General features: G+C 43.3%; 1 protein-coding gene across 2 annotated transcripts in view; it reads left to right on the plus strand.

Annotated features, from left to right (window-relative positions):
• nlgn3a (neuroligin 3a) overlaps positions 1–23,475 on the plus strand; it is a 121,840-nt gene extending 98,365 nt beyond the window's left edge. For both annotated transcript variants that reach the window (XM_079669042.1, XM_079669043.1), the window contains 2 exons: positions 7,137–7,926; positions 17,530–23,475. In XM_079669042.1, the coding sequence (XP_079525168.1) occupies positions 7,137–7,926; positions 17,530–18,376 (1,637 nt within the window). In that variant the 3' untranslated portion in view covers positions 18,377–23,475. The remainder of the gene's footprint in view (positions 1–7,136; positions 7,927–17,529) is intronic.
• The last annotated feature ends 1,046 nt before the right edge of the window (positions 23,476–24,521 follow it).

A 24,521-nucleotide genomic window follows, 5' to 3' on the forward strand; every position in this document is an offset into this window, starting at 1 on the left:
GCGCTAATCATATATAATTTGTCATTTCGTACAATTCAAGAAGTACAAATTAAGTATTTAAATGTTTAATCGTATCTTTTAGATGTAGTTATTAGGGCTGTGTTGCGACAAAATCAGGTACCACACGATGTATTGCAATATATTGCAATACTGTAAAATGATTCATATGCATAAATCTGGAAAATATTGTTCCTTTTTATGCAATCATACTGTAACAGTAGAGTCTGAGATTTGTATTCATCACAGTCCTTTTAACATCATCATTTTTCCGAGCCCCTGTCAGACAGAAATCTTTGCATGTAATCTATTAATTAAAAATCAATACATTGTTTTTCACAATCGATACAGTATCACAAAAGATACAATTGCGATACTCAGGTCGATTGATATTTCCTCACCCATGCCAATTTCTGTGCTGAAATTAATTCAGTGAATAATTCCACATATAGAGTTCGACTCAGGTGCGGTGTGCATGCCTGTGATTAGCAGGCAGATTGATGAGTTCAAGAAGGAGCAGTGGCCCTGTGTGCTGAGGGGCAGAGGGGGGCCGATGATGAGGCCTGGAGTGTGTGGTATTGACCAGTGGATGTCACATCGTGATTAGTAGGAGATATCGCACTCGCTGGGCTCCGATGCACATCGATCCTGAAACCTGGGCACAGCCTGTCAATGGGGTCATTTTAATCCTTCCCTCCTTTCCTTCTTTTATTTCCTCTCCTCTCCTACCTTCCCCTTCGGCCTTCTGCTATTTCCCATTTCCTCTCCTCTCCGTCACTCATACCTTCATATTTCCTCTGTCTTCCCCTTCCATCCCATCTGTCTTTTTTTCCTCTTTTCTATCTCTTCTCTGTTCTGATTTCTCATTCCCTCCCTCTTTCCCTCCATCCACCCCTGTGGATCAAACTCTTTATCTGGCCTAAGCCACAGCCTGCAGGCAGGCAAGCAGGCAGTCTCTGCAGAGGCTGGAGCAGAAGACCAGCAGCTTCAAACAGCATTATATAGGGCTGGCATGAAGCGTGTCCCACACTGATGGATGAAAACACTGGCCCCTCAGACACTGACTCTATATGTAGATGATGAAACATGAGCATGGCGGTCCTTCTGTTTCAAAGCCCTCTTCACTTGAATGTTGCTACAACATCCCGGGATGTAAGACCAACTTCAAGTCTGTGAAATAGGCAACAGTTTGTTTCTGTGTTCTGCGCAATGCAAAACAAAACAGTCAGTTTCTGGGAGAAAGATGCATTTTCTTTGGCCGCTATTCAGCTGGATCATCTGTTATGAAATCAGCCCAGAGTAAATCAGGTTTAAAGAAAACTTATGAAGTCAGGTAACAGTAAAAGTTGCAGCCACATAATAGAAAGACAACAAATCATGCATGCAATGAATCATAAGACGTAAGTCTGTTTTGGGATGTTTTATGTCATGTTTTAATTTGTAATATTGAAGCATACATGTAAGGCAAATACCAGCCTTGCTGATATTATTGCACACACACTGCCTGGATTCTCCTTTGCTTTAACTTGCAGTGTGTCCCAGCAGCCCGAGGGAATCCAGGAAGTGTATTCAATGACACCACTGTCTCAGAAAGCAGCCCGTTGCCCTTTTCCTCATTCTATCAGTGCTGTGTGAAGTCGTCAAGTTCGATGTTGGGTGACCATTTTAATGGAACAGAAAAACAATGTAGGTGTTGTTTCAGGGCTGCCAGACCAATGTGAAATTATCCATGGACTAATGCATGATCAGGCCAGAGGCACTTGTGTTCAAGTGGATGCAGCCTGTGGTACTGTAGGCTGTAGCCATGGAGACAGCAGCTTTAACCCTGTGTTATGAGACTGCAAGTGACCAAAGATATACAAATAGGCAACATTTATTAGTGCTCATCTCCCAATTGGCTAAATATTTGTATGTAGGATCAGAGGGATGCATATACATTCATCATTTGAAAAAACATTCTGTATTCATGAAAGGAAATCAGAGCTAAGCAATAGGGGGAAAACACTGCAGGGAAAGAAAAGAAGAGTGAAGAAGAAGAATAAAATGCAGTGACGGAGGCAGAGCAACATTTACTGAGTGTGTCCAACTGCTAGCCTAGTTTGACTGTGTACGGAGAGAAATGTTTGCAACAGAGGAAGCTCTGCATAGTCCTCAGGTCTGTGGAGATTTGCTTACAGTAAAGTGATGGTGGAGGTAAGATGGCTCAGAGGATTCAGGCTCTGCTGAACGCAGGCTTATGTCTAATAATCAGCAGGGAGGGACTCAGCGTGGTCCCTCCGAAAAAGAGACAGGGAGAGTGAGATGGAGGGAGACAGAAATGCAGAGCAGACGGAAAAGATTGAAAGGAAAGGAAGAAGCATGTACAAGATAGTGTATGAGGTGTGAGATAAAAAAGATGAATCCCTGTGACCAAGTGGTTTCTCTCGTTTCCTTTTATGTTCCTGATAAAAATGTTGTTATGATATAGCTGCTTTACATATTTGTTTCCCCCTATTAGCTCTTCAGTCATGTGAAGTGGTGTTAACAAATGAATCTCTGACCTATTAAAGGAAACTTGGCCAATACCAACTTTCAAGGTCATCTGATGAACGTCTTTAAGTTTGAGTTTTTTAACATTAACATGACATTGTTGAGGTTGTAGTGGTTTTTGCAGGATGCATTTCACAGTCCCATTTATCTCAGGGAGAGATACAACTCAGCGCTGGTGCTTCAGAGATTTTTGCCAGCTGTTCCAGATTACAAAGTACAGTCATTTATGGCGCTTACTGGCATCAACACCAACAGAACATCCTTGTCCATTAACACAAACTGAACACTCACACATGTCCATAGTTGACACGTAATACATTAGCAGGGATCCAGAGCATAGCCGAGTCATGTTGCTCTCTCTCCTTGGCATTGGCTTGTTAATATCACCACATCCACATTTCTCTTGTCAAAACATGGCCTAAACTGTGTGTGTATTTGAGTCCAGTGTCTGTGGTGGTCATCATACCCCCAAGGTCAAGATTCTTTTTAGTTTCCTATCAGCGGTGAATTATCCCTACAAGCATCTCAGCCAATCCCGGGCCTGAACCTCTTGACCATCTAACGGATGTCTAGTGAGGGGGCAGCGCGGTCGAGGTCAGCAAACCGCAGAGCAGAGGCGTCTGCAGAGCGACCCGACAGCATTTTAGCAGGGACCCAATGAGTGATTACCTCGGAGCTCCAGCCATAATTCAGCGTGACCTCAATCTGCCAGCAGCGCTATGGTTTGATGGATCTGCTCACAGTTTGGGTGTCGGGTTCTCACATGTCAAACACAGGCAGATAATGATAGGGCTATCTGTTGCTCTTACAGAATAAAAACATGCATGATATGAATTTGACACTACACATTTTGGAGGTGTTGCGTCATGCCCTTTCTGTTGAATGTTTCCGCTGTGTTGAGCAGGGAATCGCTCCCTATGTAGATGTCAGTTTAGATACTGAAGACAAAACAATGTCACAAATGGTTAACCCCCTTTATGATGATCCCTGTCGTCTGTTGACATATTCATCATCTCTGTGTCTTATCAATCAAAGTCAGCATAAATACACGTGCACGCACACACGTACACCCGCAGACACACACGTACACCTCCCAGTGTGGATAATTAGTGGATTCCCACAGTGGGGGATTGAGTGTGTTGTGTGTGTAGTGTGCTCTCCTCTTTCTCTGACCTTCCCCAGTGAGCTTCCTAACACAGTGGGGCTCATAACACACAGCGCTAATGCATATTTATCGGCCCGTTGGCAGCTCATGTGCGCTGGATTTATGTGTTTCTCGCATAGACTGTATATATAAACAATAGTAAGGCCTCAATCACTCTTCCTCCCTTTCATCAACCAAAGCAGGAGATAAATCTGGTCATGTCAACCTGGCAGCATCCTCCTCAGCAGCGGGCCATCTGTGGGTTCAGATGCACACGGGACCCAGGCTAGTTGCTTTCAAGCCGCTCTCCTCAATTACGGCAAACGGATTTGATATACGTATGTCTGTCAAAATCACTTTGGCAATCACAAGAGCTGCCCTGCTGGAAAACGTTTTCCTACGGCAACTTTCTGATCAAAGGCATTTAGAAAGTGTTCGGCAATGCTGTCGGGTTCGGCATTGGGATTCAGGACAGACTCCCTGCACCATGACTGGCTCTGTTTGCACAGCGCAATCTGAGTCGAGATGTGAAGAGAGGCAATACCACTAAAGAGCAAGGGGAGGGGAAGGGAGGGGAGAGGAGGAGGATAGGGGAGGGATGGCAGGATTAAGCCCCAGCCCCCCCTCTTTGCCTCTGAGCGGCCATCTTTCATCTTGCGGCTGCCCCTCTAATGCTTTCAAGTGGGTGAAACCCTCAACATCTGCTCCTGCTCCCTGGGAACCGGCACAGGCCAGCGTCCTGCAGAGGCACACAACCATAGGACAGCGGGGCAGCGTCCTGGCAAGACCACATAAAGCTGAGGGGCTCATCCACGCAGAGTTAGGCAGGAACCGAAACAAACAAACATTTAAATCGAAAAACGTATTTTGAGACGTGTGGGGAAATCTCTGCTGCCAACAGCTGCCGCAAGCAGACCCAAACTCATTGATCAAATACACAAACTGTGGCTTATACTAGTAAACGCACTCACCACAGAAACATTTCACAGTTCACTCACCCAGACACATTAATTCTACTTACTACTTGCGAACAAATAAATGTAAATAGCTCTGTAAATAAACGCTTCATCTTCGCCAAGAAGAAATAAGCCCCCCGCCACCTCTGATTAAGACTACCAAAGTGATATATCTGGCACTTAAGTCTGCTGTTTACCTCATAAACACAAAGACTTCAACGCAGCCACCCACACTGACGCTGAAATAGCTCAAACTGCGTCTGCGTGCCTGTATATTTCTCTGCTAGTCTTTGTGGCCTCAACATGGAGTGTTCTAATGATCCTTTTTTTTAATACGTGATATTTCTAGATCATTTCATATGCTGTGGCTTTTAATATCACGAGTTCAGCGGTGTTCCATGACTCTGGCAGTAAAACGACCATGAGCAATAAAGCAGCATGGTGAAGTGGTACGAGCTGTGTCTCTGACTTCCTTTTTCAGATGCGTAATTCAGCATTAGTGATTTTGAAAACCCCATCAGAAGGACAGAGGAGTGGGGTTGTCAAGACTATAAGGACTCCTTTTGAAAGAGAGTATATCATTCCACCTCCAGACATTTTTCAAAAAGAAAACGCAGTTCAATTATTGTTGGGCTAATTACGTTTGATATTTGGGATCTGTTCCTTGTGGTGAAAAGTCATTGTACATTTCCTTCACATTGCACTGGGACTCAAATGTAGTTACATTTGTCAGAGAACCCCATGAGACTGAAGATTTGTTCATCTTTATCTCCAAACCCCCTCCACCCATTTTAAAGCCCACCCACGCACAAACAAGAAACTTCACATAATAGATGGTGTGTTGACTCTTTGTGCAACTTTTTTCATTTTCGGTACATTGTAGGCAGGAAACAGTTCTGTTCAGCTTCTTACATTGTGTGCCACCATGTTGCATTGTATTGCCAGTTGAATGTAGGGAGTCGGAGTCTAGTTGTATTTATAGCAACCCGCCCACTAACTAGAATTTAGAGACCTTTCAGGTAAAAAATTACTTTTAACATGCACACGGCATAACTAATGGTGTGTGTGTGTGTGTGTGTGTGTGTGTGTGTGTGTGTGTGTGTGTGTGTGTGTGTGTGTGTGTGTGTGTGTGTGTGTGTGTGTGTGTGTGTGTGTGTGTGTGTGTGTGTGTGTGTGTGTGTGTGTGTGTGTGTGTCTGTGTGTGTGTGTGTGTGTGTGTTTGTGTGTGTGTGTGTGTGTGTGTGTGTGTGTGTGTGTGTGTGTGTGTGTGTGTGTGTGTGTGTGTGTGTGTGTGTGTGTGTGTGTGTGTGTGTGTGTGTGTGTGTGTGTGTGTGTGTGTGTGTGTGTGTGTGTGTGTGTGTGTGTGTGTGTGTGTGTGTGTGTGTGTGTGTGTGTGTGTGTGTGTGTGTCTTTCTGAAATATTAGAAAACAGACCATTAAGGCAAAAAATCTAGTTTGATGGATGCTGTCAAAACTCAACTATATACAGTATAATAATGTGTGTGTGTGTGTGTGTGTGTGTGTGTGTGTGTGTGTGTGTGTGTGTGTGTGTGTGTGTGTGTGTGTGTGTGTGTGTGTGTGTGTGTGTGTGTGTGTGTGTGTGTGTGTGTGTGTGTGTGTGTGTGTGTGTGTGTGTGTGTGTGTGTGAACTGCTAAACACCTGGGCTCTGTTAAGTGCCTCGATCATCTGTTTGTGATCTTGCAATCTACTTATATATCTAAATAGTTATCACCGCAATAAACCATTTTTAATTCCATCTTAATGTACAATATTTAATGTCATATTCTGTTCTTATATATATCATATTCTATTGACATGTATATAGACTTCTTGCACACTTATATTTCTGTATTTTATTATATATATTTCATCGTTGGAGGAGCTCGGGTCAGAATAATTTCATTGCCATTTCTACGCTGTAGCTTATATGCATATGACAATAAAAAAATTGAATCTTCTGAAGTGTGTAAATAAGTGTTTTTAGGGTGATCCTATTAAAATCCCTTTGAAACGCATTAGCTGTGTGCAGGGTTTATAATATTCAAGAAAGCTGCAATCTGACTCTTACTGCATTTCATACATGTACAACTACTAATGTTTGGTGAAGTCCATCCTCTATTTGCAACAAAACCTATTGAGCCATAGTGGCAGCATCTGCTCCTGACAAACAAGCAGGCATTAATATCGAGAGTGCATATATAGAGATGGAAGAGGAGAAGATGACAGGCAGAGAACTGATTCCCTCCTCTGTCTGCGAGCTGTCTGAGAGACCAGGCCATCTGCACATTCATTATCACACTCATGATTCCATTATTGTTCTGTGTGGCAACAAGGACTTGTTCTGTCTGGCCTTTGTTATTCTTATCAACTGTGCCGCTGACAGCCCCCTTTTGATAATGGCAGCAACACAATTAACAACTATACATGTCGTATAGCACATAACTGAATTATCGTTGGTGATAGTGACACACTAAACATGAGCCTGTCTCTTCTCTCTGTGTCCTTGCAGGTCTGTTCCACCGAGCCATCATTCAGAGCGGCTCAGCCCTCTCCAGCTGGGCAGTGAATTACCAGCCGGTCAAGTACACACGTCTCCTGTCGGAGAAGGTGGGCTGTAATGTCCTGGACACCTTGGACATGGTGGACTGTCTGAGGAAGAAGACCTCCAGGGAGCTGGTGGAGCAGGACATACAACCAGCAAGATACCACGTGGCCTTTGGACCTGTAATCGATGGGGATGTTATTCCAGACGACCCCGAGATCCTGATGGAGCAGGGCGAGTTTCTTAACTACGACATCATGCTGGGGGTCAACCAGGGCGAGGGGCTGCGCTTTGTGGAGAACGTGGTGGATTCAGAGGACGGCGTGTCTGGAAATGACTTTGACTTCTCTGTGTCAGACTTTGTGGATAGTCTGTATGGTTACCCAGAGGGCAAGGACACGTTGAGGGAGACCATTAAATTCATGTACACGGATTGGGCAGACAGAGACAATCCAGAGACAAGGCGCAAGACGCTGGTGGCTCTGTTTACCGACCACCAATGGGTGGAGCCATCGGTGGTAACGGCAGACCTCCACGCTCGCTACGGGTCTCCCACTTACTTCTACGCCTTTTATCACCACTGCCAGAGCCTGATGAAGCCAGCCTGGTCAGACGCAGCCCATGGGGACGAGGTGCCATATGTTTTTGGAATTCCTATGATTGGTCCCACTGACCTTTTCCCCTGTAACTTCTCAAAGAATGATGTCATGCTCAGTGCTGTGGTCATGACTTACTGGACCAACTTTGCCAAGACTGGGTGAGTAAAGTTTTTGAATAAGCTATCCCAATTGTTAGAGGTTTATCCATACAGATACTGCTTATTGGTATCGATTCCTATCGGTACTATTTTGGATAATCCTTCTTAATTTTAATGGAATTATAATGTTATATTTGGCCCAACGGTTACCTTTATTTATGGTTTGCACGATCATGGTATAGAGGGAATTGCCCATTGGGAGAAAGATGAAATGACATTGTTGGCTGCTTGTCTACCGCACAGGTGGTTGGTAGAGGAAAAATGAATTACCATCTACTCCCCAAAAGCATTGATTCAATATCTGCACACAGATTTCAAATAGAAAAACACATTAGGAGCGAGGAGATTTGTTTGATTTTGATCACTCTAGATGATACTTAGATCATGTTTTGTTTAAAGACTAATAAAGTAATTACCGTGTAGTTGTCTCCTCCGATATTGAGTGTTACCTTGACTTGAGGTCAGCCTGCTGCTAATGAGAGGGTGGTGGATTGGCTGCATTGATCAGAAAGTCAAACACCGTAAATGTATGGCCTTTAGATACCATTAGGTCGCCAATGTTATGCCTGTTACACACATCACTTTGTATAGGTGGGATTAGCTGTATTTACTTTCTCTTGATTTAGCCCAATCTTCAGAGAATGTCAATCTCTCTGCTGTACAGTCCTCAGAATATAAACAACCATGATGTAGTCACAAAAGAACATCATCATAAGCAGATGGCTGTTGGGAAAAAAATAATTAAACGGTAGGCTAATTGAAAAAACATTGCATGATTGAATGCCATTTTAAATACTGACAGCAGCACTGAATGCTGCGTTATCATTACAGTATTATACATCTGAGAGATATGGAGTACCACTACCAATTTAAGACCAGTATCTCTTATCCCAATTTAGATCAGACAGGTGTTGTTTTAGATCTTGAGTCTAATAATAGTAGAAACTAAAAACTATTCACACATATTATAGTAGGTATTTTAAACGAGTTTTAACATCAGTACTTGCAAATTAGAATTAAAAACCAGAGATCCCACGATTAGAGATGTGTTATAAACCGAAGGTCACACAGATAAATCACATCTCAGTCCTATTAAAAACCCTTCTGTGCTCCAGAAAAGAAGCTGCAGGATAGAAGAAGCTTTATACTGGATTGTATGGGACAGAAAAGGCATTTTTGAACACAGAGTTTTTTTTCAGATGTGTTACTTGCCTGGACTTCCTGGGTGCTACTCTGAAAGCCTGAGACATATTGAATCTGAGGAAGATTAAATGGTCCTCCAGAATGTGTGCAGCGCTATTTGTGCCTGGCTGCGTGTTTTGGTTGAGTTTGTGTGCATGGCTGCCTGCCTTTCTGTATATTGTGTGTGTGTGTGTGTGTGTGTGTGTGTGTGTGTGTGTGTGTGTGTGTGCGCGTGCGTGCGTGTGTTTGCGTGCGTGTGTTTGCCTCCTGGAAATACTATATATGCTCTATTACACAGAGGCCCCAAAGACACAGAGACTTATCAGGGAGACATATCAAACACTTGCCCTCAGTGGTATCGATTCCCTCAGCGTGGACCCAGTCGATCCCGAACCACAATGCTAAATTTCCCCCCCACCCGTCACAAAACCTGGCTATTTTGTACGACTACTTTTAATCATTTCAAACGACTGAAATGTTATTTCACAATCCTCGTTCCCAGAGAGGTATTGATCCCATCCTGAATGAGACTTGGGTCTGAAATCTTTTTGTATCTCTCTCTACATCATCTGCTGTCCAATCAGGTGGCATTTACATCTAGCTGATAGGCCGTGCCGCCGGCTCTGCTAGATCCTTGAACTCCTAATGGCAGAATAGTGCAGATGGACTGATGTCAGCTCCTCCAGGGAAGCACTGAGGTCCATCAGCGATGTTCGGCCTAAACAGCTGTCTCCTCTGCCTGACAGCCATCTTGTGTCAACACATACAAAGCTGCAATGTGAAGATACAGATGGAATTTCTCATGCGCCCTTTCAAGAATATTATCTGCAGTTAAAGACGAGAGCGCGTGATTCATTTTAATGAGAAACGTTTGAGGCCGCCATGTTGCAATGCACGGTGCTGAATCACTCTGAGCTTGGATCTTGCTACCTCAGAGAAATTAACTTTAATGGATGATGACAGCCTACCCATCTTACCCAGAACCACTTAACACACCAGCGGGAAGCCTTTCGTAACCCTGATCTGGCCTTCAACCTGGGGAGCAGCAGAAGCCGAAAAACAAATCGCACTTTTACTCCTGACCCCATGTCAGTTTTGTTGATTGCAGTGCCACTGATTTATTGAGTCTACGTGCTAAATAATGGGAAAGTAAACTGACTATACTGTTTTTCATGTTATGGGTCTATCTGCCCTGTGGTGTGTCGCCTTGGCGTAACTCCAGACTGGGGGATTACATGCAGACCACAATTAGGCACTCAGATGGTGAAGAGCCCGGGATTAGATGCCAGGATAATACAAAACTCAGTGTGCTGCTCCAAAGGGTAATTTTATCCCCGGCCAAGAAAAGGATTCTACCACCAACAAATCGGGGGGGGGGGAGCGGGTGAGGATCTGAGACTTTTCTCAAAGATTCTTAAGATCATCCTCCTCATTTAGACCTCACCAGGGGATATAGATCTATCGTCCAACACCACCCAACCCAATCTGGCTCCAGAGGACATCCTTTTAATTAAGGCACAGCTGAATTCCATTTTCCGTCCAACAACCATCTTCCCTATATCTGTAAAGCTTCCCTTCCAGATGTTCGTAATGAACTGACCCAGATTGAATATCCTGCCCCCTCTCTAAATCGGCTGTAGCAACATGTGTGACACGATGTTGAGACACTTGGGCTGCATGTCAACAGTTTGTATCATAGCAGCATTCGCCTCAAAGCTCTTCCTTTCCCTGGCTCTCATGTGTCATCTTTACAGGGCAAATCCCTGCCCATGCGCTTTTTTTTATTTACCTCCATCAGTGTCAGTGCATGCTGTCAAATATTCTTAGTGTGTGCGGGACTGTGAGTGTGTGTTTACACTATGGGCTGTTCTTTCCTGAGAGTTAGGGATGTTTCACAAGCCAGGGCTTTACTCAGCTCAGAGTTATATTTCTGGCTGCAACATTTGTTTTACTATTGACAGGAAAAAATTGCCTGCGCTTTAAAGCCACAGCAACTTCTTCTAAACAGTTTCTCCAAAACTTTTGAAACAACTCCACATACTTGTCCCTCACAAACACAAATGCAAGCACAGCTGCCCGGCTACACACACAAAAACGGGCAGAACACTTCAGAAATAGAGAGAATGATGAAAAGACTTAGAAAAGATCAATCATCACATATCATTAGTGCCATAAATATGTTGGGCCATCTTCCCACAGCTTATTTTTTTCCTATCTGGCTGGTGCTTATTTCCACTGTTTTGTGTGCCACATGCTGCGCAGGGCCTTACTAGGTAGTTAAAGAGCAGAGCGCTGTCATGTGTTGAAATGTTTTCTTCATTCTCCTCCATACCCCTCTCCCTCATTTAAAAAAAAAAGAAAGTCTACTCGTGTTTTATGTTCACAACATGAGCAAAAAAATGCAGTATTGATTGCTTTGTCTTTAGTGACAACGGCTGTCGACCAAACAAATGTAGATAGCAGTAACTACAGTGTGTCTGTAGTGCCGTTAAGCAGCCAGGGCTTTGATTTACAACCCTGCTATTTGATTTCTTTTTCTTTGTTCTTCTCCCACTTGTCAATCGAACAAACCTCCCGTAGGGTTAACAATGCAAATACATCAACTGTTTTTCCCCGTCTGACCTCATTCACGCACTCCTTCAGCATTTCTGTTTTTAACCCAGCTGTCTAGTAGTTACATCACTCATCTCTGATCCCCCTCCTCTTGTCCTTCGTCCGGATAATCCCCCGTTCTCTTCAGACTCCTTTGTAAGAACCGACTCAACCTGTACCAGGAAGCGGTGAATGCCAGGCATTGTGAAACCGCACAACACCGAACAGCCACCTAGCTACTCCATTAAAAAGGCACTCACTTGATAGGAGATTTGTAGCCAATACCCTGATTTGCATTAGAGAAGGTAAGGAAGTGGTGTGGCTTGTTAAGGGGCCTGGATCCCATTGATCGGTGATCTGTGTGCTGAATGTAATGAGAGGAGGGCAGCGAGGGAGGAGGAGAAAAGGAAAGTAGATCTGCGTGTGTATCCGTAAGTAAGTGGGTGTCCGATTAAATACTGTAGGGATAAATACTATTTTCTTACGTACTAAATATACAATAGAAGTGGTCGGACGCTGCTAATTGATTACAGAGGTAATGTTAGGCAGGTGATGCAGGAGAGGGAGGTGTTTGGTTTGCTGCCACTCATTTAATCAGACAAATCAATAGCGTCCATATTAAGGAGTGGTGCGAGAGCTTTGTCCTCCAACGCTTCTGCACGCCCCAAAGTCAGAGCGCCTCGCCCTGCATCACTTAGCCTGCTGAACTGGAGGCTGCCATAAAATATGAACCGCGCATCACTCAGCCCCCTGCCCCAGCATGCAACCACATGAAGGGTAAAAGAGCACAGCCTGATAATTCGCCCGCTCAGTTCTGAAGCTACCCCCTACCTCGAGCCGAGCCAAATGCTACTAAAGAGCGTTACATGAGTGTTTTTATGAAAAATGTATACAGGATGAAGGGAAAGGTGTCAGAACCCTTCTTTTGTAAATTAAAATTAGCTGCTTACTTTGTTACCTGGTAAGTAGATAAACAACTTCAGGGGATGAATTTGATACACAACAATAACTAAATGAAAAAAACAAAAACATGCTTCAACTTTGCATATTTTAGCAGCTTAGCAAAAAGAGCATCTGTGCCGCTGAATTAATGCATGCTCCTTGTTTTATATTGAGAAGCTATACTCCGCTCTGGATTCAGAGACACTGAGTGGGGGGAAAATAGATTCTTGTCTTCTGCCTTAGGGCACCTAAACTCGTCTTTTCAGATTTGGTGATGGCTAGGTCTATGATCATTCAAGCGCTTCAAATTACACCAGGATGAAAAGGGAAAGGAGGTACATGGGAAACGGAAAAAAGGAAGAAATGATATTCATTCTTTCCCCTTATCTACCTTTTACATCAGAGCATGCAGATAGGGCTTGGAATAGGTAATGAGCTTAGGTCCCCTTTCTGCCACTCGTGCAGGTACGTAGATCTGGGAGTCGCGTGTAATCCAGGTGCTGCAGCATCCTACAGTAGAGCAGCTTAACACTCACAGATGCCTTTTTTTCTTATATCCGCCTGGAGAGGCTCGTCATCATCACTACACAGCATATCTACTGCTCGGTGAAATGTCTTGACATGTCTTGAATTCAAGTGCTGCGCTTGTGTGGCCCCACAGGTCATCGCACCATGATGCATCACAAACACACACGCACACTCACATACACACACATACACGTACACCAGTTGACGGACAGGAAATGAATGACAAACTCCCAGTCAATCACAGATACAAACACACGGGAGTACTTCAACACGCATGGCAGGCCAAGGTTAGGGGGGGGTCAGCAGGTCATTATGAGGGGGGAGGTGAGCGGGGGAGCTGAGGAGAGCATGAAGGCAATGGTTTATAGTACTGCAGCCATATGAACACATCAGAGGAAATCTGAAAGGCCATTAAAACGCCTGCTTTTATGGGTGTAATAATCCCTCTCCTCTGCCTGGGATTCCAGCCATAGCTCCAATGACCATCCGGATTAAGTGGGAGGTCTGACAGGAGGCAGGCTATCAGCTAATGCAGGGGAGAGCCCAACAGGACCACAAACATCACATTATGCCAGGACTCATTCCTACAAGTCACAACAAGGCGCCAGCTAAAGAGCTGAACACATACGGCGAGCTCGGGAAGTGTCAAGCGTTTTATCGCCAGACTGTTACATATTTGGAATGATATGATGACCATGAGGTTCGGGTGCCTGATGTAATTTTTGCGTATTCAGATACATTTAATGAACAGGCAAAGCAATCCTTTTGTTTGTACTTGAACCACCAGCACACCTCATTTCAGCCTTTGAGGTTTTTGATAAGGTTCAATAAGTGTTTTAATTTCTTTTATCTTTCTTTTATCTCAATTAAAATTATTTGCTGCGCGGTGACATCTAAAAGGAATCGATCCATCAAGATTGGTAGACTTTTGATATCTTATCGTCTACGGTTCCTTTTCCAGCAGTTTTTAATTTAATTTAGCTTTGTCTGTTTTTCTGAGTATTAGGCTGTGGATGGTCTCGGCTGACGTCATAGTCATTAGTTTTAAAAGCACAGAGTCAAAACAGAATGTCTCTGTTCACACGCGTATGCGGCTCAGTGTAGAGACACTGCACAGTTTAGGTAGAACATCAAACCATCTTTATTTATTATCTACAAACACAATAATATCTTGGGAAGCTTATAATTTTTTCTGTGTCATATTGTGGCTGTTGCAGAGAAATACTGTGTGCTTTTTAGTTGTTTTGTGCTGAATTATATATTCCCTATAAGCATGTTCTCAGATGCCTACAATGGGAAGACAGAATAAGAAATGTTATGCTTTGTTACTACGGAAACTACAAATGTAAGCCATAAACATATTTACTGTTTTTTATCTAACCTATTTTTTCGAATGTAATTGAACCCCTTGGACCAGTCCCTTTTTCACAGGGGAGTCTACGCTGTTGGTTAAGAACTTCAACAGCATATCATAAACAAGAGATCCTGCTCTGACAAGTAAAATATTTTTCAGACCAGTGTTAAGTCTGTCAATAATGTCTAAAAATGTACAAACTTTTCTAGTTAGAATTGCAAAAACATTATTTTAAAGTAGATTGAACTTTTTTTAAGTTGTTTCAAAATATCAAACACAATTTCTCCCTGTGAAGGCTTAGCTGTAGTTCAACATCTCTTAAGGTGAAGTAATTGGTAGCTTTCAAAGCCATGCTTTCTAAGAAGCTTTCCCATAACTGCTTGTAAGATGTCTGTAAGATTTCCACTGAAAAAGTATATTATTAGCTTGACTCAGGCAGTATGCATTACAGACCTATTGGATCAGGTTATATTGTACAGGTGCTATAATTTCCCTCACCTGCTGAACATGTCAGCAATGATTTCAGAACAATTTTAATATGTGCAGATTGAAAGCAGCACAGCACTAACGACTAATTTAAAAGTTTAACGGACTATGGTGTGTCACACAGAGGGACCATTAAGCCTTGTTTCATATAAAACGGGGTAACTTAGTAGCCCTCACCACATCGAGCAGCAGAGATCACTGCCTCCGACTCTGCAGTTCAGGGCAGGACTTCAAAGCCAGTATGCAGCCCAAAGTTGAGCAGCGGTGCTAGAAAATTGTTCAAAGGAATGCAGGCTGTTTACTATTGACTTTGCAACAATTACCCAAGCATATGTGTGTGTAATTAGATAAGGCAGCCAGTTGTTCTCTAATGCGGCAAATCAAATTAACTAAAGATGCCACATTGATTTCTTTGTGTTCCTTAAATTATTCATCTTCACTTGCACTGAACCAGACAGCCAGCCACCAAAGAGCTTTTCTAACTCCTCCACACCACCGCACCACCGCTCCTTTGCTCCCTGCGTACACTGATTGTTTTTTGAGATCTATCCAAGTACCTTTTTCAATATTTTTTCCGTAACAATTCAGCAAATTGACCCTCCTGAAAAGAGAGCATTGCAGTGTTATGGAAATGACCAGAATTCCCATTAACTGAGATTGCTCCGACCTCTATCATTGTTGTTGTGTATGTGTGTGAGAAAGAGAGGGGAATAAAATGCTGCTTACATGCACTTGTGTGTGTGTGTTTGTGTGACAGCATGCACAACACTGCTGTGAAAATTCATGAAGCACGCCAGCTGCAGACAGCCACGTCTCAGGCTGCTCCATTGACGTCCTGTTCTCTGGCATGTTGCACACAGGCAGATCAATATGACCTTACCTCCACCACCCACTCCTTTGAAACTTAATTACTGATATTCAGCTACAAAGTCATCATAGTCTGGCTGTCAATATTCATTGGGGATCATTACGGGCCTAATAAAAGAGGTTATTTACGGGCTGCTCTGTTGACACCGGCCCAGGTCCAGATATTCAGCTGCAGCCATCTCAATTTGCTTTACCTCTCTCCCTCCCTCTCTTGCTTGCTGCCTCTCCCTCTCTCTCATCTCTCCCAGAAGCACTGACCTGAAAAAGAAAAATTGACAGCAGGGAAACGAACGGGAGAGAGGATGGAGGGTGAATTCTTCTGGCATGGCTTTTAATTCTCTTGGCCATGTTTGGAGGTTTTTCAGCCTGTGCCAAAAAACCACTATAGGCGCACATATCCCAAAATCCCAAACAAAATTTGAACTTTGCTTGCCAGTGACATGGCAATCATACCCACAAAGGGATACTTCATGACATTTACAGAAGATGTTGCCAAGATCCTTGCGACAACACAGTTTTCAAATTCCTCAACTCTAACATTAATTATTGTGTTTTCAAGGCAGCAGCACCATTCTTCAGGTTCTTTCACTGAAAGCCATTTCCTCAGCACCAAAAGTGAAAGCAATGTGCTGCAGCACTCCCACTCCTGACATTGTATGGTGACAAAGCTACATGGAGTTTAGTGTGATTGTGGGAGATTGCTATATGTTAATTATTTCAATAAATCAATAGCTTCACTGTAATTGAAATGGTTGGCTGTCCGGTGTTGAGGCAACGTGTCACAAAACTGAAAAGTGGAACACTGAACCCTGTAGATGAAAAAAGGTACTGCAACCAGAAAAATCTCTCAGTCTCACATTCTCACACATCCTTTTTGTCTCTCACTACAACTCTCACACACACACTCACATCCATGTTTCCAAGCACACACGCACCTCTGCAGTTTCCTCTTAGTGTCTTGATTAATATGGTCCACTCTACGTCAGTACGCTGGATGCCGATGCACACTGTGCTGCCTTCCCTTAGCAATTAGCAGAGGGGCTCCACCAGCATTGGATTATCAACAACAAGATGCCTCCTGACGCGAGCCCTAAAGCCTGCTGACTTACTCCTATGTGTTTACTTTAAAAGCCTCTGCCTTGGTTTTTTGTTGGTGGGATGCATCAGAAATGAATTAAGAACAGCATGTGGGGTTCGAGGATGGGGGGGGGCAGCCACATTATACCCAAATACAGGTGGCCGGAAGAGAACAGGGGCCGCCCGAACTTGTGGTACAATTACAAACGTAATGGTGTATTGGGAAATTCAATTTGATTAAAGATAAATCAGTATCTGTTGATGCAGCTACAAGAACTTTACCACAACATACACACCTTGATAAATTATTAACTGCAGCCTGTTAGTTGCTGTTGTGGGTTTGTGTTTTCTCTGTTGTGGGTTACGCCGAACGAGATCAATAAATTCTCCAGTGGTGGCTGAACCCCTTTCACGCCAAAATATAGGCTGTGACTGGTACTGTTGTGTTGTCTTTTCAGTATTTTTATGTGTCTCCTACTCCCACATGAATGTACGTGCATGAATAATTAAATGCTCATGTCAGAATTTCATTTAACACTCCTCACTTCTCATGTATGTCTCTTCTCTTTCCGTAGGGATCCTAACAAGCCGGTTCCTCAAGACACCAAGTTCATCCACACCAAGGCCAACCGCTTTGAAGAGGTGGCCTGGTCCAAGTACAACCCCCAGGACCAGCTGTATCTGCATATCGGCCTGAAGCCACGTGTGCGGGACCACTACCGCGCCACTAAAGTGGCCTTCTGGAAACACCTAGTGCCCCACCTGTACAACCTGCACGACATGTTCCACTACACCTCCACCACCACCAAAGTGCCGCCACCAGATACCACGCAGAACTCCTTGTCCACCAGGAGGCCTAACGGACAACACAACACCAAGCGGCCCCCCATGTCCCCGGCCTACAACAATGAGGACAAAGACTCTTGGAACGACGACGAGGAGACGGGGCCGCTGGTGGTGGAGAACCCTCGGGATTACTCCACAGAGCTCAGTGTCACTATCGCTGTGGGAGCGTCGCTGCTGTTCCTCAATGTGCTGGCTTTCGCGGCCCTCTACTACCGCAAGGACAAGCGCCGGCAGGACTCCGGCCACGGGCAGCCCAGCCCACAACGCCAGACCACCTCCAACGACATTGGCCACCATGCGCCCGAGGAGGAGATCATGTCGCTGCAGATGAACCAGACGCACCATGAGTGTGAGGCGGGGAACAGCAACGAGGGGGCATTGCGCTTGGCCTCGCTGCCCGACTACACGCTCACTCTGCGGCGCTCTCCGGACGACATTCCCCTCATGACCCCCAACACCATCACCATGATCCCCAATTCCCTGGTGGGGATGCCCAACCTGCACCCCTACAACACCTTCACAACCGGCTTCAACTCCACCGGCCTGCCGCACTCCCACTCAACCACCCGCGTATAGCTTTAAGGAGGCCTGGGGCAGCCGGCGCAGGCGGGGGGGGGGGAGGAGGCAGCGGTGGTGGTGGTTGAGGAGGAGCAGGAGGATGAACGATTGGAGGAGAGGATTGTGTTTTATAAATATCACAGGGAGGGGGGAGGGGAAGGGCATGAGTCGGATTAAAACGTGAAGAGATTTAACTAGACTTTTACTACGAGGAGAGTTGCTGTGAGCTCTCTAGGGATGTCAAGTTGTGCAGAGCTGCCAAAATCAAACTGCTTTCCTTCTCCTGATTGGGGGAGGGGGGGTCTTTCTGCAGTGTTTTTTTCTAAAATAATCATTTTAAAAGCCTTTTTAAGCAGACTGAGGAGATATCAACACTGATCTTCTATACATAACAAAACTAAGAGAAGTGCTTTTTATTTCCAATACCTTCCTCCTGCGGGAGACACATCTCGAACAATGGCCTCTACGTCAATATTCGCAAAATGTTTTTAATTGCTTCTTTGTTTTATTTTACTTTTCAATGCCTTACAAAGCTTGTTCTTTTTTGTCATTATTTCTATTCCCTGAGACTATTCCAAGTGGAGTGTGTTACAAGCCGATGAGACTCAAAGATGAGAGACTGAATACCGGGATGGGAGCCTAGAGGATATGCAGATGTAGAGATTTTAAACCCTTTTTGGGCAACTCATATTTTCTTTCTGTTGTGTACCAATGCAACAGCCACACAAACGGTGTTATCTTTTTTATCTCGTATAGAAATGATTTGTCTGGGACAGCTCCTGCCGGGAAATGAGAAGGCAGAGATAAATACTATGTTACTGTGATTGTTTTGTTAAGAAAAAAGTGCATCTTTTACAGCCAATTTATCTGTTAAGCTATCTGATATTATCTCCACAAAGTGTGCACGTACACATGCTGCTTAGAGCACCGGTGTGTTTGTGTGCATGTGAAAATGATTTCTCGTTCCTTGCGTGGTAGAAAGAGGCTGAGATAAAGGAAGAGACACATTGTCGGAACTTGCGAAAGCAAGAGCGGCGAGGGATTGAGTCTGCGTGTGTGAGAGTGTATTTTGAGAGTGTGTGTGTGTGTGTGTGTGTGTGTGTGTGTGTGTGTGTGTGTGTGTGTGTGTGTGTGTGTGTGTGTGTGTGTGTGTGTGTGTGTGTGTGTGTGTGTGTGTGTGTGTGTGTGTGTGTGTGTGTGTGTGTGTGTGTGTGTGTGTGTGTGTGTGTGTGTGTGTGTGTGTGTGTGTGTGTGTGTGTGTGTCCGTGCACCTGTTTTTTGGTTTGTAGGTTGTATAATGTGGTTTTTTGGGGGGAGGGGGCTGAGTATTTTCTTATGTTGTTGATTTTGGTTCAGCACCAGTAGTGTTTCTGCTGCGTCTCTGGGTGTCTGTCTTTGCAAAATAGCACTTGTTATTTTCAAAGTTATATATGTCTAATTTTGCTTAAAGATTACAAAATAAATCTATTATTTTACGTGTAAGAGAAAAAAAATAGCTAAAGATTCAACTGAACTAACTGACATGATTCCATTGACTTTGTAAGAGTTCCTCTTAAAAAGCAGACAGTGGCCTGTTTGCACTGAATAAACCTACATCAGTGCACACTTGTATTTCTTTGAATATATATATAAATATGGGCATACATATATGTATAGAGCTTTTAGGAAGATATCAATCCCACTTACAAAAAAATTAAAACACTGTTCAGATTGCACCAACAAATAAATTCTAAGCACTGTTGTTGCTGCCAAGACGTCCCTAGGTGTCTTTGTAAAAGCTCTATATGTATATTTATGTATACAATATTTAATATTTATGTATACCAGATGCATACATGCTGATTGTGCCATGTGCCAAATTAAAACTGTAAAAAATGAAGAATATAAAAGTTTCACAAAACTTTTTGCTCTCTTGATCAGAATTGTTTCCCTCCCTTTTATGACTTTGTATTATTTCCATTTTGAATAAGTTTGAAAAGAAACATTCTTGTAGCAAGTGCAAGTCTCCCCCCAGGACTTCCTCTCTACCTCCCTCCTTCTTTCTCCCCCCTTCCTCCTCCCTCTCTCTTTTTCTCTCGCAGAAACCTTTGAGAAAAACAGGCTAACAGCTTGGGGCCTACCCGCGTGCATAACTCCAGATTTTACTGTAATTCATGCAAAGCAGTGCTGCTGCTGCAATGGGAGATTGTGAAAAGATTACCTTGATGTGCTCACATTGCATCCTATTATATGTTATTCACGGGAAAACTGGAGTTATTGATTCTCCAAGTAAAACTGACAATTTTCATTAAGTGTCTTGTCGTAGCGCAGATTGTCTCTTGTGCTAGAGTGAGTTGCTGTAAACCTGCCGTGACCTGACCAGAAATCTGTGTTACAATTCTTAGATACTTCATGCACATAGACCTCAACATTTTTATGAAGTACTCCATTACAACTTCCCCTTGTATTTAATGATTGGAGATGCAGCAGAGCGAGAAGCACAGTCTGGTCAGCTCATCACTGATCCTGCCACGAGCAGAAAGAGAGAAGGGGTTATTTGAGGGAAATTGCTTGGAGACTGATCCATATGAGTCATCCTGTTTTTGCTCATCCTGACTTATATGGGTCTGACCTCCTAATCAGCCACCGTCTTCAACGGAGCAGCAGCCACTTAGAGAGAAACAGGCAGTTGGTTTCTACCTGGAGCTGTCTCATTCGTACAGAAGCATTTGTTAATGTCTCTGTGCGTATGTGAGGAGTAAGCTTTGCAAACAGTCCAACTGGTTTCAGTAGCAGTATTATCAGGTGTTTTCCCACAAAGAATGAACAAACTGCATTTTAATGAGAGAAAAACAAACATTTTATAAATGCCCCTGACTGAAAATGGATGCAAACCTTTCTCATTGGATTATGTCCTAAAGATTTCATTCACCTAAACCACTTTAAATGGCTTTTTATCATTGTTATTGTGGCATCCAACCATGCATACATTTTGATATGTCAAGGTTTTAAGAAATCTCTTCAAGCAGTCACTTCCATATAAGAAAAGCTGATGTAATTTAATTTGCAGTGTTCACACGATTAAATAGGATATTTTTAAAACTCAAATGTATTTAGTTATTGCAATCTATTTCTTCAGCACAAAGTAGTTAAAAAAAACGTTTAACAGTCGTGGACATTGTTTACGGAAAGATACAATTGGTGTTAAATTCCATAAAGCTGCTATTATTAATATTCATATGTTTCAAATGACAAACTCTTACAAAGCTATCTCCCGACCCTGCAGTTACCCTTAGTTCTACAGAGTATTTTTGCTTCTTTTGGCAAACTGTTTTGGTTAACTTAACTTCAACCCTTTGGTTCCTTTCACTGCTCTCGTCTTGTCTTTTTAAGACACAACAGCCGTTCAGCAAAAACAGCCAACTAATCTGCATGCTACCTGCCCAACACCACACAGCAGATAGACTAAATATAAGACAGTTGAGCATGTAGCAGCTAAGAGTCAGATCATTCCCTCATAAGGGTTTGTGGGGAGCAAAACAAGAGAACATTTGACATTTATCACGTAATCATAAACAAGACCCCAAATGAATTTTGCTCCTAAATGTGTGAACCAGTAACAGTTTGCCAAATTAATTAAATGTTTATGCTATGTTAATGATATGATATATATTTTAATTAGTCTAATGCCTGTTTGCACCGCAAAGCCATGAGATGTTTCTGGCAAAAATTGTTTGCCTTTTTCCAATATTGTTTGTTTGTTTTTTGCTATTTGGGTGACCCACCCTTTAACACAGGATATGACTTAAAGTAGTCTGATCCGTCTGCAGTGGTGGGAGGTCAGTTTCCATTTGGCTCCAACACACACACATACAGTGGCACAGGGCTAAAATTGAGTTGAGAAGTTGAGAGCGAGGTATCAAAGGGAAGAAATGTCATGGGAGGGCAAGTTGTTTTTTGCCATGTAATTTTCCCATATGCCGTTAAAGCAGAGCAGATGCCACTGAGTATTGGCAGGGGTGGACCTGGTGGCCTCGGGGACACCGTTTGTGATACATGGTCCTGTAAAGAGCCACATAATTAGGTGCCGGACCAAAGGGGCAGACCGTGGAAAGTGGTGTGGTGCAGTGAGAGAAAACGGGGTCAAAATCCTTCACTTCAGCCATGAGAAATCCTGGACTAGTAAATTAGCCAAAACTTCCTTTGACAAGAAGTAGAAAAATTGCACAGTTATGAGCAAACTCTTTTCCACCAGTCGAGATTTGTTTGCAGTTCATTGAATGTTTTTCGAAAGTGACATCATTCAAGGATCGGCTGGAATACCCCGATGGGGTTTGTAACTGCCTCGACAGCACGGAAGACAAACCCAGCCTAGGAAGTGGATGTGCCACCCGGAGAGGTGTGTGTGTGTGTGTGTGTGTGTGTGTGTGTGTGTGTGTGTGTGTGTGTGTGTGTGTGTGTGTGTGTGTGTGTGTGTGTGTGTGTGTGTGTGTGTGTGTGTGTGTGTGTGTGTGTGTGTGTGTGTGTGTGTGTGTGTGTGTGTGTGTGTGTGTGTGTGTGTGTGTGTGTGTGTGTGTGTGTGTGTGTGTGTGTGTGTGTGTGTGTGTGTGTGTGTGTTGTTTCCAATCATTTAAGGTCTAATTGTGTTGAGTTACTATGTTTCTCTGCTGACTAGGACACTAATTAACATTACTTATTGGGAAGCCGAGTAAAACTGAACCAGAACTTTTGCAGCTAAATAGCCTGTTTTTCTCTAAAGGGAAATCATTCTGCTTTCCATCAAAACACAGATAATCTTTTATTTCCATGTGAAAAACAAATGGCTTGTGTTGCCACAGAGTATAGACAAATCACTGGCATATTTTCAGGTTTTCCCAACAAGGACCATAATGCAGTGGAGCCTTTTTTCGGTGGCATCAAAGCCAGATGCTGTAACACATTTTTCACTAGAAACTAGGACTGATACAAAAAAAAGAAATGGTGTTTGAGCCCAAATACATCATGAGAAATCTCTGTTATCTCAGTGTCATTGTACAGATTACTAAAGATGCCCTGTTACTTCTATGTTTATGTCCATAGAATTTATTTATAATCTCGCAAACTGGAGTAATCAAAATAAAATATCTATTCTTTCTGTATCTTATTGTGGTTCTCATGAATATAAAACATGACATCCATTTTCAGTTGGCGTGAGACCAAGAAGTTTAGTGCTGATAATATTGTTTTTGTATATTTTTCATCCTACAAAATGACTATCCAGAGAGCTTCTCTGTATGTGCTGTATTTGAGTGCCTTATTGTTCCCAAATACAAAAAATACACAACTTTAAAGGATAAGGACAGCATATTTCATCGCTTATTTTACAATCAAAAGATCCCACCAACAGACCTAAACCAACAATGAATTTATCCTGCTAACAAGTACCGAATTCACAGCCAGATATAGCGTATGCCTCTGTGCCGTTGAACTCATTGCTGTCCAAAAACAATTAAAAAGACAGAGAAAAGAGCCAGACTGGTGCATTGGGTGACATATTCCTTAATTACAACGAACACAGACAGTGTAGCCCTTTCCTCACAGCTCGTCAAACTAGCAGAGCGAGGAGCCCCCGGCACGCTCAGCGACGTCTGCCCAACACAGAGCTACTGTCCATAGAAAAATGTTGCTGCAGAATTGTGTAAAAATAAAGCAATAGTATCAGCAAACAGTGCTGCTTTTTATGTATTTTTTATGGTTTTTAGGGGCGATGAAGTTCTGTGGCACAGAGGCATAAATATAAATTGTGGCTGCACAGACAACACTTGTTAGCGGGATAAATTCATTGCTGTTTTTGGCTATTTTAATATGGATTTGTTGGTAAAACTTTTAAATGCAGCAGGGGTGCAACAAACTGTGGCAGCATTGCAAGAATGGAACAACTATAATGTATTTGTCCACACTAAAACATTTTTTTTTTTTTAAAGGGTCTGGTTTGTTGTTTATAGAGGTCCAGTAAAGAAGAGTAGCAGCCTATAGTTCATGTAGTACAAGCAGTCCCACCTGCCCCCGGCCTAAAGCTTCCTGTCGACTGCATAATGATCTGCCCTCTGTAAGACGGATGGCCTGGAGATACCACTGGGGCTGCTGAGACTAAAGCCTGCACGTTCCCAGTGTGTGTGAGGGAAGTATCAGCAGCACATTTTAC

The sequence above is a fragment of the Notothenia rossii genome, assembly GCF_949606895.1.
Source record: "Notothenia rossii genome assembly, chromosome: 3".
Taxonomy (NCBI): Eukaryota; Metazoa; Chordata; class Actinopteri; order Perciformes; family Nototheniidae; genus Notothenia; species Notothenia rossii.